Source organism: Aquarana catesbeiana, linkage group LG05 (genome assembly GCF_042186555.1).
Source record: "Aquarana catesbeiana isolate 2022-GZ linkage group LG05, ASM4218655v1, whole genome shotgun sequence".
Lineage (NCBI taxonomy): Eukaryota > Metazoa > Chordata > Amphibia > Anura > Ranidae > Aquarana > Aquarana catesbeiana.
Genome location: NC_133328.1, coordinates 248,721,194 through 248,739,714, shown reverse-complemented (window position 1 = coordinate 248,739,714; position 18,521 = coordinate 248,721,194). Strand labels below are relative to the sequence as shown.

General features: G+C 42.7%; 1 protein-coding gene across 1 annotated transcript in view; it reads right to left on the bottom strand.

The window, feature by feature from the left end:
- Positions 1 to 8,284: 8,284 nt before the first annotated feature.
- Positions 8,285 to 18,521, bottom strand: part of DAP (death associated protein) — a 34,786-nt gene continuing 24,549 nt past the window's right edge. Inside the window, exon 4 of the mRNA XM_073630691.1 lies at positions 8,285 to 8,925. Coding sequence (XP_073486792.1) covers positions 8,806 to 8,925 — 120 coding nt within the window. The 3' untranslated portion in view covers positions 8,285 to 8,805. The remainder of the gene's footprint in view (positions 8,926 to 18,521) is intronic.

Genomic DNA, 18,521 nt, shown 5'->3' with positions numbered 1-18,521 from the left:
ATGCTTTGAATATTCAACCCATGTCAGAACAATGCAACGCAATAAATGCACAAAACAAAATATGAGGCATCGCAGGTTTGGCTCCTCTGCTGTGCCCTAGACCTTTTGCAACAACATCCAGGAATTGGGGAGAGGGCCGCTGGGCAGCAGAAGCATAACCAAATCATGGCTGGCAGATGGTGGCTGGATGTGGATACTCCCACTACTCTGGGGTACAAATACTCCCCCTCCCAGGATTTCTTGTAGATGAACAGCCACAGGAAAGGCCTAGCTGTACCTAGATTATGGAAGAACATGGAAAAGAAACAGCATGCCTCCACTGGTAAGTAAAAAAAAAAAAAAAATGCCCAATACCATAATGATATATGCCAAAAAGAACACCAATCATACAATTTACAATTTCAAACCAGATTACCCCATGGTGTCACCAATTCTTGTCCGTGGTACTCCATAGATGTACTAATTCCATTAGGACTTCAACAAATATAATGAACAGAGTTTTATGTAGAAAAGCTTGGCTTTTTTAACAAAACTATTTATTAAAGTTTTGCAAAGACAAACATTAAAGCAATAAATATACAATCAATTATTTTTCCATCACTCAACCAACCTTGCACAACCTGGGATTCCACATCTGTTACAATTGTAACATTTTATAGGAGTGTTTAATACTGAGGACCTCAGTAATATAAACATATGAGACACTTATAACTCTTTAGGAAGAGAGATCAAGACAAGCCACCATTTTTTTTGTGTGCGTGTAAAAACTGACTGGTATATAAGCTTATGTAACTGTAATGCAGACTTTATCATGTTTTACCACATATTGTAAGAAAAAAGATTTGATGTGCTGTGAAGCTCAACTAGGATTTTATAACATAAGGAATCATAGGGGTGCCGACAACATACATTTTGGGTTAAAGTACAGTATAAAGACTCATTAAAAACCTATGTATTTTAAAACATGATTTTATGCACATTTCTTCATACCATCCTTGTTAATCCGTGGAAGCACTTTGAGTGCCTACTATACTGTAAATTTTTTTTTTTTTTTTTTAACAAGGTACCCTGTTATTAAACACCTTAAAACAGAAACATGAATTTAAACTGGACCCAAAACCATTATAGTTTCTATTCAAACACAAAAATCTTATGTTTGATTAATGTATGCTTCTTAAGCACTTCCCTACCACAGTACGTCATATGACATCCTTGACTTTGTGAGGGGATATCTGAATGATGCCTGCAGCTACAGGCATCATTCAGATATTCTTTGCAGCCGGCGATTCTGTGCACGAGAAGAATGATCATAGCGGCAGTTATAAGCATGCTGGATATTAATTACAGTGGACACTTACCACAACTTTTCTACTGCTATCCATTTATAGGACGCCACTTCCACTTTTATCACATTATAAGGACTTTTTTTCCCCACTTATGTTGTGTGGCACTTTGGCACAATTTTTTACATTATATAGTATTATCTATAATGCATTTCAGCATATTTATTTGTAGTGTTTATTGCACTTCAGTGTGTTCATGCTTATAGTTGTGTATATTTTACTTAGTATTATTCCATAACCATGTAGCAACTATTTTTACAATTATTTAACCATTTATTCACCAGTATTTGGTATTTGATTTATTATTTTCATGTGTTTTTAGTTTGGAGACACACACATCTTATTATATAGCATAATATAGTACACTTCTAGCGCAGCGTATTTTTCTATTTTTCTGAATGTTAGCACGCTATACGAGACCCGTTCCACGCATGCAGCTGATTACTGATAATTTTTAAGCAATTAGTTCACGGTGGCTTGCAGGATTTTGTCTATTTTGGATACATGTAAGTCCCGCCCACATATGTAAACGCCATTTAAACTACACGTGAGGTATCGCGTGTGTTAGAACATGTCCAACAATTCTAGCACGAGACCTCCTCTGTAACTCTAAACTGGTAACCAAGAAAAATGTTTTAAAGCGTTGCCTATGGAGATTAAGTACTGAAGTTTGGCACCATTCCATGAGTGTGCGCAATTTTAAAGCGTGACATGTTAGATATCAATTTACTCGGCGTAACATCTTTCACATTATACAAAAAAATTGGGCTAACTTTACTGTTTTGTTATTTAATTAATGAAACCGTTTGTTTTTTTTTGGAAAAAAAGCGTTTGAAAAATTATTGCATAAATACCACGAGAGATAAAAAAGTTGCAATGACCGCCATTTTATTCCCTAGGGTGTCAAAAAAAAAAAAAAAAAACAACATATAATGTTTGTGGGTTCCGAGTAATTTTCTAGCAAAAAAAAGAAAAAAAAAAAAAAAAAAAGAAGATGATGAAGGCGAGAAGTGCCAGAATAGGCCAGGTATGGAAGTGGTTGTAACATCTGAAGGTTTTTACGTTCATGCATGAAGTTAAATACCTTTAGTGCACGGCTCCCACCTCAGCCCCCCTCACACACACACACACACCTAAGCCCGAACCCAACCCCAATCCAGCAATGTGCACAAGAGCAGAAGCTCTCTCAGGACTCTCCCTCTTCATTGACTGAGACACAGCAGAGGGAGCCATTGGCTGTCAATCATAGCCAGTAAGGAGGGAGTGGGGGGCTGGTCTGAGCCACGCTCTGTGTCTTTCAGACACAGAGCCGCTCAGGAGCAAGCATGCATGAGTGCCCCCATAGCAACTCAGCAGGGTGGGGGGGCACCAGAGAAAAGAAGGATTGGGGCTGCTCTGTGCAAAACCATTGCACAGAGTAGGGAAGTATAACAAATTCCTTTACAAATGCTTTAACCTTACATAGCAAAAAGCAATTCCAAAACAAAAGCAGTGCAGACATTTTGACTTGAGCAGAGGTCAAGGCCCTATATACAGCCTGGCCCTAGGATCATAGGGGGTTAAAAAAAGATGGACTTGCAGACTAACACAGACACTCCCAGGCATCAAAAAAACACTTCAGCACTGCTACCTTATAGAAACATTTTAGGCCAGGTCGTGTTCCTTTTAATAGTGATAAAAAGTGCAATTTTTTCACCTACGCTTAGCTAGAAAAAGTCTACTTTCTATAGTCACATTTATGTGAAGAAATATGAAAAAGATATAAAATTACGGTTACAAGCAAATGTGTGCCTGCTCATGGTTTTTGGTCTTTGAGTGATAACCACACCACAGTAAGGAGCTGATTAGAGATAAGTGGTAGCTGATATAGTGAGGCAAAATGGTGGCTGAACATAAGACTTGGGATGGGAGGTGGCGGCAAAAAAGCCAGTGGTTAGGGACACAAAGGAGACAGTGTAAAAAAGGGGGCCATGGCATGGGGTGGAGAAGAGAGGAGCAACACCCAACCATGGAACAGTGGAAATATTTGAATGTGATTTGCTCACAAACCTTTGAAAGATTAGGAAGAGGTTAATGAGGATATATAAAACATGATTGTAGGAGCAAGGTGGTAGAGTGGGAGCTAACAGGGGATGTTAAATTAGACTGACATTTGGGTTATTACACTTGCCTTGATCTGGAATAATTTTAGCCAGCATTTGTAAAGGAGAAGGGGAAAAAAAAGAAAAAAAAAGTAGTTTAGTTTTTTTTTTTTTGTTAAAAAAAAAAGTTTTATATCAATTCAAAAGTATACAGTATGTGGTAGGAATGATAAGAAATTATATTATTGCTTAGAATATCAAATTATGCATTAGTACAAATCTTTTTTAAAAGTATAACTAAAAAGGAAAAACATTTTTTTCTTTAGTTTTCGGTAGGAGTGAAAAGGGATTAGAACACCTGAGGGCTTTTATTGCTAGAGAGGTTATTGCTGGGAGGTTCACCCTCTCCATTTGTCTTGTTTACCATTATCATTGAAAGTGAAGGTTAAAAAAAAAAAAAAAAAAAAAAAAAAAAAAAAAAAAAAAAATATATATAATAATCCCAAATTTTGGGTTTTCCCCCAAAAAAGTAATAGAGGGGAAATCTTTCACTGGGGGCACTAGTTCTGGTGGCCTGGGGGTTCCCAAAGGATTCCTTTAATTTGCAGGGGATTTCCTCACATCCTGTTTTGTCTATAGGACAGAAAGTAAAGGTCAATCTCCCTAATGGGACACAGATGGCAAACAAACCAATAGGGGTTATAACCCTCCTCTACTCCGTAAAGGAAAAAATGAAAAAGAACAAAATTTTGCATGTAGTTCTACTTTAAGTTAATGTGAACACTTGCTTTGCCCTTTCTAGACATAACAGGTTGTCTTTACTGTCATCCTCCACATTTATACCTTTCTACACAGCTGGAAATACTAGGCTATTTTTTTTTTTTTTTTCCGCTCCTGGTGGGTGAAACAAGTGAAGTAAAGGTAAATACATGCTGCTGTGGTTGGGACATTAAAATAAACCTGCAGCTTTGCCCTGCATGTGTAAAATGCAGATTTGCTTTAGGATAAGAAGTGACCCGTTAGAATGTGGGGTCAACACAGTTCTAAGTGGTTAGTGCTTCTACCTAGCTGCATCATTGGTTTGAATCCCAACCATGGCACTACCTGCATGAGGTTTGCATGTTCTCCCTGTGCATGTATGGGTTTCCTCCCACACTCCCAAGACATGCTGGTAAGTTAATTGGCTCCTGTCTAAAATTTTCCTAGTATGTGTCTGTATGAATGTGAGTTAGGGACCTTAGACTGTAAGCTCCTTGAGGGCAGGGACTGATGTGAATGTACAATATGTGTGTAAAGTGCTGCGTAAATTGATGGCGCAATACAAGTACCTGTAATAAAACTAACAGTACATCCATAGTGTGCATAAATTCAAATGCAAATAAAGAATTTCTGAAAAGTATGAATTTACATGGAAATGTCTCCCAGTGCAAGAACTACAAAAATAGCAATTTTAAAATTTTTTCACATGTATGTGTCCTTTTTCTCCCCCTGCTTCAGAGGGTTGAAGTTTATTTGGGGGGTTATAATTGCACCGACAAAAAAAAGGTAGGTTCTTAAGATGTATTTTTCAGAGCCCTTATTGTATGTTGATTCTGTGCAGAGTAGTACAGGTTTACTTTAAATAATGACCAATTGTCTCATGTAGGCTGTGCAGTATAGAGAAAAAGTAGGAACTTTTGACTTACTGTAAAATCCTTTTCTTGGAGTACAGGATGAGTGTTTCGGGTACATTGGGTTATGCTGCTGCCTTCAGGAAATTGGCAAAACAAAGCTGTAGGACAGCCTGGAATAACCCCTACCACTCCCAGCATGCCTCGGTTTTGTTAGCAAGCAATAGTAGGAGCAGATCATAACAGACGGGGAGGACCTGTGTTCTGTAAAAAAACCACCACAACACACCAAACTACCCACACACAGTAATTCAAAGCTCCTATTTTCCTAACTGTACATTACGAGAAACAGATGGAGTATTCATGTACACTTGGACATCCAAACACAACAGAGGGGTGAGCAAAATAGCAAACAAGACTGATGGGCCTACAAAAAGAAACAGGATAACAGAGGTGGTTCAACAGAGCCTACAGAGTTGCCTGAAACTTTTGAACAAAGCCAGCATCAGTTGAGAATTTAAGGTGGTTCTAAAGGCTCAAGGTTTTCTTCATTCTATGCATTAAGGAAAAAAAAAAAATAATAAAACACTTTTGCAGCCCCCCCCGTTTGGGTGCCCCCACCGTAAGCTGCTCGCTCTGGGGACACTGGACAGGAGGGAGGGGCCAGGAGCACCAGCAGGGGTCCCAAGAAGAGGAGGATCTGGGCTGCTCCATGCAAAACCACTGCACAGAGCGGCAAAGTATCATTTTTTTTTTTTTTAAACAAAACACACACGCCACGCCACACACATTGCCTTTAATATCACTTTAACATCCACTTTGAAAAACATATGTGTTAACAGAAGACCAGAGATGGAAGCCTCAAAATCTGTAAAAAACGGTCTCTAAAAAAGAACCACTAGAGCCGAGATTGGCAGTGCTCAAGGCCAGCTTCCTGGGATGAAATTTCCTTGTCTCACTACAAGAGAACAACATTTTCCAAGTGCGATGGTAGACTTCGCAAAATGTCCATTTTCTAGCTTTCAAGAATGCAGACTGAATTCAATAGGCCCTTGCTCCTCAAGACCTGGGCTTCAGCAGTCAAGCTGTTAAAGTCAGTGATTGAAAAGCATGGTGGTAAACCAGCTTTTGGAACAGAGGATTCAGATGATCTGGAGAGTTCATGGAGAGCCTGCCGGAGCAAGAAAACAGAGCCCAGGCACTGTCCAGAGGATCATATAGTGTAAAGGAGATAGAAATAAGGCAATGAAGTCCACTTGCACTCAGAGAAGATGACAGGAACAAGCTCAATACCAACACTGTAGATGGGACTCGTTCAGGAGCAGAAAGGCCCAGATCCCAGACAGCCACAGAAGGCAGGCCACTCAAGCGCCAATACTGGTGCAGCTTCCCCATCCTGCCACTGGTTGTGCGACTGATTGTGTCGGAGTCAAAGGTACAGTGGATTACCCTCCTTATGAGTAGAACTGAAACCAAAACAGGCTTCTTGTAAAAACATGCAGCTGGGGTCCAGCACAGACCCCACCCCCACGCATCAGGGGATAGAGAGGCAGGATGTAGGGTGCACTACAACCCGGGACCTGTAAAGCAGCTGATTTAACACGTCACAAACTAGGTACCTAGGTGAACAGCTAATACAGAGTCCAGTGCCAGAAGACATACTGTATAGGCTGTCCATGCTGCTTGCCAAGTATCAACCAATCACAAAAGCTGCAAACATGAGCTCCTCCAGGCTCTGCAGCAACAAGAGAAACTTGCTAGAAAAATAGTTCATGATAAAAACAGGCATGCTTGGAGTGGGAGCAATTATACTGGGCTGTCCTTACAGCTTTTGTTGCCCAGTCTCAAAGTCAGTAGCACAATCCAATGTACCTGAATACTAAAGAAAAGCAAGCTGTTAAAATGATAAATGACATAAGCATTAATACAAGACACATTGGGGGATAGTTACTAAAACTGGTGCACACAGAATCTGGGTGCAGCTGTGCAAAGTATCCAATCAGCGTCTAACTTCCGCTTATTAGGCTTTGACAATAAAAAGCTTAGAAGCTGTTGAAAGAATAATATTAGAGGGCCCCTCCCAATTAATTTCAGATATCTATAAAATTTAAAATGCCTATCCAATTCAAGCCTGTGGTAAGCATTCATATATGCTCAAATGGGAGAGGATTCTAGGTGAAGAACTCTCCTTAGAAGCGTGGCAGGTGGTCTGGTCTCAGGCAGCCAAGAGCTCCCTCTGCACTCTATAAAGAAAATTCATATAAATACTCTACTTTTGGTACCCAACGTCCTTCACGCCATTTATCCCACTAGTTCTGATCGCTCCTGGAGATGCCACTGTGATAAAGGCATGCTATATCATGTTTATTGGAGTTGCCCAGGTCTCACCTCTTTTTAGAAAATGGTCCAAAGCTTATTACAAAGGCTTTTTCGATATAATTATTCCATTCACTCTTACATTTTTCCTGCTGGGCTTGTCCTCCATATGACTTCCTAAACCTCACAAGCAGCTACTATGCCACGTGCTTACAGCGGCTAGATGATGCCTTGTAGCGCTTAACTGGAAAAAAACTAGCCCACCATCTTCAGCTGCCATAATTAAAGCTAAAGAACTTATGTAAAACCGACGGCTAGACTTTCTGATAAATTAGAATCACATATCCAAACATGGGAGTTGTGGCATCTTAGAGAGAACCCATCCTGAAACATCCTATTTGAGTTAATTCACATCTTAGCTTGTAGCTCATGTGAAGGCTTTGACAAGTTGCAGCACTTCCTTTCTCTTTCTGTATTTTGTCCGCTTTTCACGGTTTACTTACTCCCAGGAGGTACTATATTCTACTTTTTGTATTTACTTGTGATTTTTATCAAACCCTAGGACCCCTTTCACCGCCCCACACTAGCGGTAAAGCACTGCTCGTGTTAGCAGCAATTAAAAAAGCGCTTTGCAGGGGCTTCGGCAGCGCTGCCCATTGATTGGTTTAGGAGTGGAGCATACACCACTCCCACACTGCCCCACATATGCTGCTTGCAAAACTTTTCAGTCCTGCAAGCGCACTGCCCCAGTGTGAAAGCACTCGGGCTTTCGCTGGGGTGGCAGGGGAGACAGTTTACAGGTGCTATTTTTAGTGCTAAAAACGCCTGTAAAGGGCCTTCAGTGTTAAAGGGGTCCAAATACCAGCACACTATGTAACTGAGTCAAGTTTATTCCTTTTACATTGACGCTGAAAGAGATATGTTGGAGTCTTACTTTTTTTTTTTTGTTTTTTTTTTGCATCTTTATTTATAAACCAAATGCTGGCTATACACAGGAAGCATTTTTTTGTCAATATGATTAAATATAAAACAATCACACCCCATAGCGGCTGCCATATATTCTTTAAGACTCTCCACAATTCTTTTAGTGTTAATCACCAGTCAATACAGCCAGCTAGAACTAATTACCATTTGAAACTGGTACAACCATTGAAGCCCAAAAGTGCAATCACCACCATGATCTATTATTATTATTCCCCATCAAATGCAACATGCTCCTCAATGACAAAATTGTCTGATATTGTTTTGATTTTTGGATTTCAAATACTTGGTAAAATGCACATTTTGCTAGGATTTATTTTCCTAAATTAAAAAATTCATTGAATATTTGAATGTAAGCAAAGTTGTAATACAAAGCCGATAAATTTTTCTCTTAAAAGTCCATAATTTACAAGAGGAACTCTTTTGCATCCTCTTGAATCATAGATGCATATCTAAGCGTCTTTCAGACTGTCATTACTTGCGAGGCTGATGAATGTGCTGGTTAACATGATGGGCAGCGGGTAACTTCTCCACAGAGGGATGTGGTTTTTGATGAGCAACTTGCGCAGCAGCAGGTGGGAAGTCTTTGTCACCCTGTGAACATATATAAAATAGGGTAATATAGTAAAAGTGGAGGGGAGGAGTCAAACCAAAGCACCACATCCCAGGTTACTTAATAGAGAAAAAAGAAGGGACTTTTGGCCATGGATAGGCCAGGGACTTTAACGGTGCTCAATACACAAAATAGAAATTTGTTAAAGATAAAAAATATATTTTATTTATAAATCTGTTTTAAAAAAGACAGACAAAAGAACAGAACATTTATGTTTACAAAAAAGAATAAAAAAAACATGTTTCGCTTTCTTAAGCTTCTTCAGGAGTATACTGTGGCATCAAAATTAACTATGAAATGAAGAAAATATATAAACCATAAATAATCAAGTTGATATATAACACACAATCACATGATATTGGACTGATATACAAAAATATGGAAAAAACATTATTTAAAGGATATGAGTCATGCATGAGATATACATATCAGTATTTAAGTGTATGAAAAAAAAAAAAAAAAAAAAAACCACACCAAGGCAACCCAAATGTTTGGGCTTTCACCCAACAAGCTACGGACGACATTCGTTGAAACTAAATGGAGAAACTTATCACAGTCAAATTTGGCAAGTAAACAAAAAGCTGCCCTTAAATCATTACAGTTGGACTCACGCCTAATCATAAAATCTTCAGACAAGGGAGGAAACCTTGTCGTGATGACCACTGAGCAATATGTCCATGGTTTTAAGTCTTTTGAAAAACCGGGACTGGTATAAAAAAAAAAAAAAAAAAAAAATAGGATTTTTTAAAACCGCTTACCTGTAAAATCCTTTTCTTTCGAAGGACATCACGGGACACAGAGCCCCAGTAATTACTGATGGGTTATATAGGTATCACTGGTGATTGGACACTGGCACACCCTATCAGGAAGTTCAACCCCCTATATAATCCCTCCCCCTTGCAGGGATACCTCAGTTTTGTAGCCAAGCAATATAGTGTATTAAAAGAGGGGCGGGACCTCTGTGTCCCGTGATGTCCTTCGAAAGAAAAGGATTTTACAGGTAAGCTGTTTTAAAAAATCCTATTTTCTTTCTCGAACATCACGGGACACAGAGCCTCAGTAATTACTGATGGGATGTCCCAGAGCAATGCTACCTGAGGGGGGGGGGAACCACGACCAAGTAGGGTGCAATCAGACCTGAGGACCCTGTACCGCTGCCTGCAGCACACTACGCCCAGAGGCGATATCCTCATGCCTTCTCACATCCACCTGATAGAATCTGGTGAATGTATGAACTGAAGACCAGGTTGCGGCCTTGCAGATTTGAGCCATAGAGGCCTGGTGATGCACTGCCCAAGAAGCACCAATAGCCCTTGTGGAATGTGCCCTGATCTGAAAACGGAGGAATCTTCTGTTTCAAACCGTAAAAGCTTGAATGACCAACTGTCGAATCCATTTAGAAATGGTAGCTTTTGACGCTGCCTGTCCTCTATTGGGACCCTCTGGCAGCACAAACAAAACATCCGTCCTGCGGATCTGAGCAGTTGCCCCTAGATAGGCCTTAACTGCTCTTACTACATCCAACGAATGTAGAGATCTCTCTTCCGGAGAACAGGGATCTGGAAAAAAAAAAAAAAAAAAAAAAAAAAAAAAAAAAAGGTAGAACAATGTCTTGGTTTAAATGAAAATCAGAAACCACCTTCGGTAAAAAACTAGGATGAGGGCGTAGTACCACTCTATCCTTGTGTATAATCAAATAAGGCTCCTTACAGGAAAGAGCTGCTAATTCTGATACTCTTCTAGCAGAAGAGATGGCCACCAGAAAAATTAATTTTCTTGTCAACAAGACCAAAGGAATCTGACTTATTGGTTCAAAAGGCTGTTTCTGTAACACAGCCAGGACCAAGTTCAAGTCCCAGGGGTTTAGGGGCGCTTTAACCGGAGGATTAAGACGCATCACCCCCTGCATAAAGTTTCGGACCAAAGAATGCGAAGCAAGTGGCCGCTGAAATAATACTGATAAAGCAGAGACCTGGCCCTTGATGGTACTCAAGGTCAGCTTCATCTCTAACCCTAATTGTAGAAAATCAAGAATTCTACCTATGACATATTTCCTGGGATGCCAACCTCTGGTTATGCCAGCCAGGGATTCCAACCAGGTTATATAAGCTTTCCAGACTCTATGATAAATCATCCTGGAAGCTGGCTTCCTTGCATTAATCAAGGTAGATATGACAGGACCTGACAGCCCACGACTCTTCAGAACGTGGGTCTCAATAGCCAAACCGTCAAATTTAGCGTTTGTAAGGCAGGATGGAACACTGGACCTTGAGATAACAGGTCTGGGCGTACCGGTAGTGTCCACGGGGAACCTACTGTCATCCTTACTATTTCTGCATACCAAGTCCTTCTGGGCCAAGCGGGGGCCACCAGAAGTACCGACTTCCTTTCCTGCCTGATCCTGCGAAGGAGTCGTGGTAGTAGCAGAATAGGCGGGAATGCGTAAATCAGTGAGAACCGATGCCACGGAATCACCAACGCATCCGTCCCGCATGCAAGAGGATCTTTTGTCCTTGCCACAAATCTGTCTATCTTTTTGTTGAATCGGGATGCAAAGAGATCTACATCTGGAACCCCCCATCTTTGGCATATGGCCCAAAAGACGTCGGGATGCAGAGACCATTCCCCTGGAAGTAACTGCTGGCGACTTAGATAGTCCGCCTGCCAATTCTCTATTCCCGGGATGAAAACTGCCGATATGCATGGCATATGCATCTCTGCCCAGACTAAGATCTGGTTCACCTCTTTTTGAGCAGCTCGGCTCCGGGTGCCTCCCTGATGATTGACATAAGCCACTGCTGTGGCATTGTCGGACTGGATCCTGACCGGACAACCCTGTAGCCCGATAGTCCAGGCCTTTAGAGCTAGATGTATCGCCCGGATCTCCAGAATGTTGATGGGTAAGGTCCTCTCTGTCTTGGACCATACCCCTTGGACCGCAGCCTGTTCCAGAACTGCTCCCCAACCTGACAGACTGGCATCTGTTGTTACCATCGTCCAGGTAACCGGTAGAAAGGATTTCCCCTTCTGCAGGTTTTCGGGTATGAGCCACTAATTGAGGCTCTGACTCACCGCATGCGACAGGTGCATCGGAAAGTCTAATGCCTGAACTTTCCCGTTCCAGGTCGACAGAATACTGTGTTGCAGCATTCTTGAGTGAAACTGAGCATAGGGAACTGCTTCGAATGAAGACACCATCTTCCCTAGTAGCCTCATACAAAGGCGGACTGAGGGACCCTTCTTGGTCCTTACTGTCAGAATCAGCTCTCTCAAAGCAGTGATCTTTGCCTGGGGTAGAAATATTTTCTCCTGGCCTGTATCTATAATCAGACCTAAATACTCCAGTCTTCTTACTGGTGTTAGGAAAGACTTTTCTAAGTTGAGGATCCAACCCAGGTATTCTAGATACCTGACCGTGGTCCTCAAGTTTCCATTCAAAGAGGCTACCGACCGGTCTATCAAGAGCAGGTCGTCTAGGTACGCTATGACAGCTATACCCTGAGCCCTTAATCTGGCCAGAGGAGGAGCCAAGATCTTTGTGAACACTCGAGGTGCAGTGGCTATCCCGAAAGGCAGAGCCACAAACTGGAAATGGCGCCCTCCTACCTCGAAGCGCAGAAACTTCTGATGAGCAGGAAAAATGGGCACATGCGGATATGCATCTCTGATGTCTATTGATGCCAGAAACTCTCCTCCCTGCAGGGTGGGAACTACTGTTCGAATTGATTCCATGCGGAAGGATTGAATCCTTAGGAATCGGTTCAGATCCCTTAAGTCCAGAATGGGCCTGACATCCCCATTTGGCTTTTGGACCGTAAAAAGGTTGGAATAGAAGCCCAATCCCTGGTCCTTTGCGGGAACTATCATAATGACCTCCTGCGACAAATGTCGCTCTAACGCTAGAAGGAGCGACTGCTTTTTCTCTGGGTCTCTGGGAACACTTGATCTGAGGAACCGAGGAGAGGGGAATTCCTGAAACTCCAGCTTGTACCCTAAGGTTACCGTGGAGATTACCCATCTGTCCTGGAAGTCCTCCTGCCAGAGCTCTGAGAACTGTCGCAGTCTTCCCCCCACTCGAGTGAGCGGGGGCGCCCCCTCATGCAGAGGTCTTAGCGTTTTGCCTAGTAGGCTTCTTTCACCAGGACTTCTTTTGTCCCTGGGGTTGACGCTTGTCTCTGGACCCCGATGGAGGCGGCCGTCGAGACTGCCTGGAGGCTGAAGCCCCCGGCGCTGGGGAAAGAGTCCGTTTGAAAGAGGGACGCTTACTCTTCTTCTTGACAGGTAAGAGAGTGCTTTTCCCACAAGAGATTCTCTTGATATAGTTATCCAAGTCCTCTCCAAACAACCTTGCACCACGAAATGGAAACCCAGCCAGTAGCTTCTTACATGGTGCTTCGGCTGACCAATTTTTCAACCATAGGATTCTACGTATATGCACCAACCCCAGTGAAAGATGGGAGGTTTGCACGATAGAATCTCTAATGGCGTCAACCACAAAGCATAAGGCCGCTGGAAGGTTAGCAAACCCCTGGGCCTGCTGTTCAGGTAATACTTTGATGACCTGCTTAACACGGTCTCTTAAGTATTGACAGACTCCAAGCGCTGCTACTGCAGGTTGGGCCACTGATCCTGCTAAGGAGAAAACATCCTTCAATAGGGATTCCATCCTTTTATCTACAGGATCCCTGAGCATCTGAGCATTGTCTACAGGACAAGTCAGGCTATTATTTACGGAGGAAATGGCGGCATCAATAGCCGGTATTCCCCACATTTTAATAAACTTTTCTTCCATCGGATAAAGTGTTGAAAACTTTCTCGGCGGAAAAAAACGTTTGTCTGGGTGATCCCACTCAGAATAAATTAGCTTTTCAAGTAAAGTATGAACAGGAAAAGCATGTGCTGCTTGGAAAGGTTTCAGTGACCCCAAAGCAGAAGAGGATTCTTTAGCAGTTTCAGGTATGGGCAACTTAAATGTGGAGCGGACCAATCCAGTAAGGATCTGCACTAAGACTTTCTCCTCTTGGGAAGTCGCAGAGAGTCCCTCTCCACCTGATTCCTCCGAAGAGGAATCATCCGTCCCATCCTGAACCTCTGAAAGGGATTCATCTCCTTTATCCCAGAGCTCCTCTGTCTGAGGGTCTTGGGGAACAGAGGAAAGCCTAGTGCGTTTTCTTCCACTGAGTGAAGACGTAATCACGGCCATTAATCTTTCCTCTAGACCATTAATGGTTGAGGAAAAAACCTCTTGTGTAATATATACAGGGGCTGAAGTGCCAGAAGCAGGTGTAGCCCCTGACCCCGATGGCTCTCCCTGGCTAGCCGTCCCTGGCCCATCTTTAGGGGGGGGGGGAGGATGCTGCCGACAGGGGGCCCTCAGAACCTGAACGAGATCCCCTAGTGTCTCTGGTTCCTGGGGTGCTTGAACCTCTTCTACCCATAGTGCAAAGCAACAAGGTGTGAGGTATACAAATGAACACTGCCCGCTGAGCGATGTAGTCTGGCTAAAAGCCTTGCTACCCAATGCTCAGTCTGGTGTTACTTCAGTAAATGCTGCCTAGGAGAATGCCTGTGTCCCACCTTACATGCGACCGTCAGCTCTGTGTCTCTCAGAAGGCTGTGTGCACCTGTACAGAGTGCCTTTAATAGCCTGCAGCTGGCCTGAGTGGGAGTCTAAGCACCTGTGTCGACGTCCCACCCCCTCCTCCACCGCCCCCCCCCCTCGAGGTTTGAAAAAAACGAGTGCTTCCCGCGCTGGCCGACTCTCCTGTCATGCTTCTGGAGAAAGGCTGGGGATGGGGGGGGGGGGGGGTTGGGGGGGGAGTGGTAACAAGATCTGCCTGAACGGCTATCTTCAGAGATGGTGGCCATTAGGCCACAGAGCCCGGGTGGTATAACCACTTTCTAGACCCCTGTGGCCCCTCTCTAGCCTGGGGGGGGGGGGGGGGGAACATTCAAACATGAGAAATCCCCCCTTCCATCTTACCTTGCAGCCGGCTTGAGACGCTGGGACATAGACAGCGATGAAAAAACACTGAGACAAACAGTCAGCATGTGCAGGTTTGTGCTCTTGGCAGCCCCCGGTGGTCACAATAGGCATAGCATGCATTTACCTTAAAGGAGAAAAGCCACTAGAACTCAAAAATTCTGTGGAATCTCCTCTTACCTTATCCAGCTGCAGGGTGCTGTTTACACAGACCCAATCTTCACCCCTCACGGTGGGCTCAGTTTGAAAAAAACATCAGAGACTGGGGCCCCCTACGAATAGGGGGATCCAACAGTTCTGGGACCGTAAAGCACCTCGCCAGAAATTAGGAAGTTTAAAGCCATTTTCTGATCTGCGGGGTCCAGCTCTCTAAAAAGAGAAGCATTACGGGTAAAACCTCGTTTCTTCGGACACGAGGCCTGGGTACCATTCAATTCAGCCATGAAAAGACACTTTGAATGGATCCGGTTCGCCTGGCTTGCCCCAGTATAGGATCTTAGGATATTGCCTTTGGAGCTTAGCACAGGACATCTTTACACGTCCATCACCTAAGACACTGGCGTAAAAACTGAGGTATCCCTGCAAGGGGGAGGGATTATATAGGGGGTTGAACTTCCTGATAGGGTGTGCCAGTGTCCAATCACCAGTGATACCTATATAACCCATCAGTAATTACTGAGGCTCTGTGTCCCGTGATGTTCGAGAAAGAAAAGTATCTGCAGTTCATGTTACCAATATGACTACTTGCTACAGACAATTAATAAGTACTGCCTATCACCAAGGCCTAATTATAAAACAAACATGGGACTTAATGTCCCCTGTCCGCGCATTCCCACACTATATGTCCTCCCCAAGATCCACAAAGATTTACAAAACCCTCCCGACCGTCCTATAGTATCTGGCAACGGATGCTTAACTGAGAACGCTAGTCAACTGGTGGATGACTTCCTCAGACCCCACGTTGAAGGTCTTGCATCATACCTTCAAGACACTAGTGATCTACTCAGAACACTGGGTGGCCTAGCTATCCCTGAAGGAGCTTGGCTTGTGACTCTGGATGCGGAGGCCCTCTACCACTCCATTCCCCATTCCTTGGGTTTGGCAGTTGTAGAGGGCTTCATTTCTCGAAACACTGACATCTCTTTGGCTTATAACGGCTTCATTTTGAACCTTTTGAGGTTCACCTTGACCAACAATATTTTCTTATTTTCAGGATCCCACTACCTCCAGGTGCAGGGGGTCGCTATGGGGACCAAATGCGCCCCCTCATATGCGAACCTATACCTGGGGGAGTGGGAGCCAAACCTGTCATTACGTGACGACATGCAGACCTGGTTTGAATACATACCAATTTGGAGACGTTTTTTTAGACGATGTGTTCTTCATTTGGACAGGCAGTAGAGAGGACCTTTCCCGCTTTTTTGAGGGGCCTCAAATTGAATACATACAATTTGACTTTCACACTGGAAGCAAACCAAACCAATCAACCCTTACTTTCCTGGATATAACAATTTTTGTTAACCCTGACAGAACTATAGGGACGACTTTTTTGTAAACCCTCAGCGGGAAACTCTCTCTTACATGCCACCAGTTCACATCCACGACCCATGATAACCAACGTCCCATACGGACAGTACTTGAGGTTAAGAAGAAACTGTAGTGAGAATGTCCATTTTGAAATAAAGGCCAAAGCATTAAGAAACCGCCTGAGATCACGTGGCTATAGTAATAAATGCCTCAAAAGAGCTTATTTAAGAGCCAAAAAACAGGATCGCACCCATCTCATTCATGGTAAAACCATCTCCAAATCGAATCCTGATTTGAGACTCATTACAAGATTTTCTGGACAACACCAGCAGGTACGGGATCTTTTACAGAGACATTGGTATCTATTGATGGGAGATCCCAATGTATCTAAACATCTAAAAGATCATCCAGAAATCACATATAAAACGCTCCCGCTCAATAAGAGATCAAATTGTCCGCAGTCATACTCCTCCTTCAAAAGACGTGACTAAGGCCAAGGGTACTAGACCTTTCCATAAGTGTGATTACTGCAGATATATTCAGGCGTCACGTAACATCGCTCTTCCCAATGGACAAATATATAGCCCCAATTTTTTGGCCACATGCCAATTCATTGGCGTGGTTTATTTAATGACGTGAGTGCAATGCCTTTTATGTGGGGAAGACGAAACGTTCCTTTTTCCATCGAATTAGAGACCATGTCTCTTTAGTCATTAAGAAAAAAAAAAATGGAAACCCCCTATTAGCTGTCACATAGGTCTATGTCATCAATTTGATGACAAAAAAAATGCATTTTTTTGCCCTGGAATATGTCCCCCCAAACGAAAGAGGTGGTGACTACGATAGGATCCTGTTCCAACGAGAAACTAGGTGGATCTTTACCTTAAATGCCCTCAAATACCCGGGTTTAAAATGATGTCTTAAGTTACAAACCTTTTTTGTAACTTTTTTTTTTTTATTATTTTCCAGCTTAATCCTAATATATTTTGATTTCTAAAATTGAATTTCAAAATATATATAAAAAAAAAAAAAAAAAAAAAACTTTAAAAAACCTATTGAAAAATTTTAAAAATATACATGTCTTTATTCTATATAATAATTTATCTATTTTTCCATCACTGCATAATATATATAAAACTGTACAAGAGAATTTAATTTCTTAAATTACACCCAGGGCACTCAGTGGCATGGTCTTCAATCAATATTCCTGCCGCTGAGTGCCCTCTCTATGAGGACCAACGTATGGCTTCTTTTTTCTCCAGGTCTATGATTTTTTCCATATTTGATTTATCTGCCTCAGAAACCGGAGGTTTAGTTTCGTTTTTTCTTTCCTCTTTGTTAACGGTGTTTTCCTATGCCATAACTGGGCATAGGACTTTCCAAGATGGCCGCCGGTCAGCTGAACGTACTTACATCACTGACGCCGCCGCCAGTACTTTGACCCCGAGATATGCGCAGTCCTCTTATTTGGTCCACAGCGTGACGGCGAGTCAGACGCCACCACGCTAGAGGGGGGATTTATAGCTGGGCGCTCCCCGCCACCCTCTGTCATTTCCCCTGAACGCTGGTCAGACAACGCTGTGGCCCCCTAGGGCTCCCGGGTCTCCTCTCCATATGTCACATGGAACATAAGTAAGTTTTTTTCAAACAACTTCTCTGTCCTAGTTCGCAATTGGCGCTCTCTGATAGATAGCTCTTTGACTCTATTGAAGCAAATACATGCAAGATGCTATACATATATTTTTTAACTTTTTAGGTTTCCAGCCTTAAGGAAACAGTGACGCCCCCTGCTTTATCTGACCCGCAGAAGTATATGTGGGGTCTTCACTCCATCTAACTTGTTGGCGCCTACTCTTCCCTGTTTGTAACCCTTCATTCAAGAGGTGTATATTGCCTTTTACCGATCCCATGGATGTTACCTTGAGACTGGATTGATTCTATTCACCTGCATAGGTACTCTATGATCAATTATATTTAACTATCTTAATTATATGTATCTCTTGAAACATTGACTTCTGAATGTTCACCTCGGTGACATTTAATACATTTGATAATCTTTTTTATCTT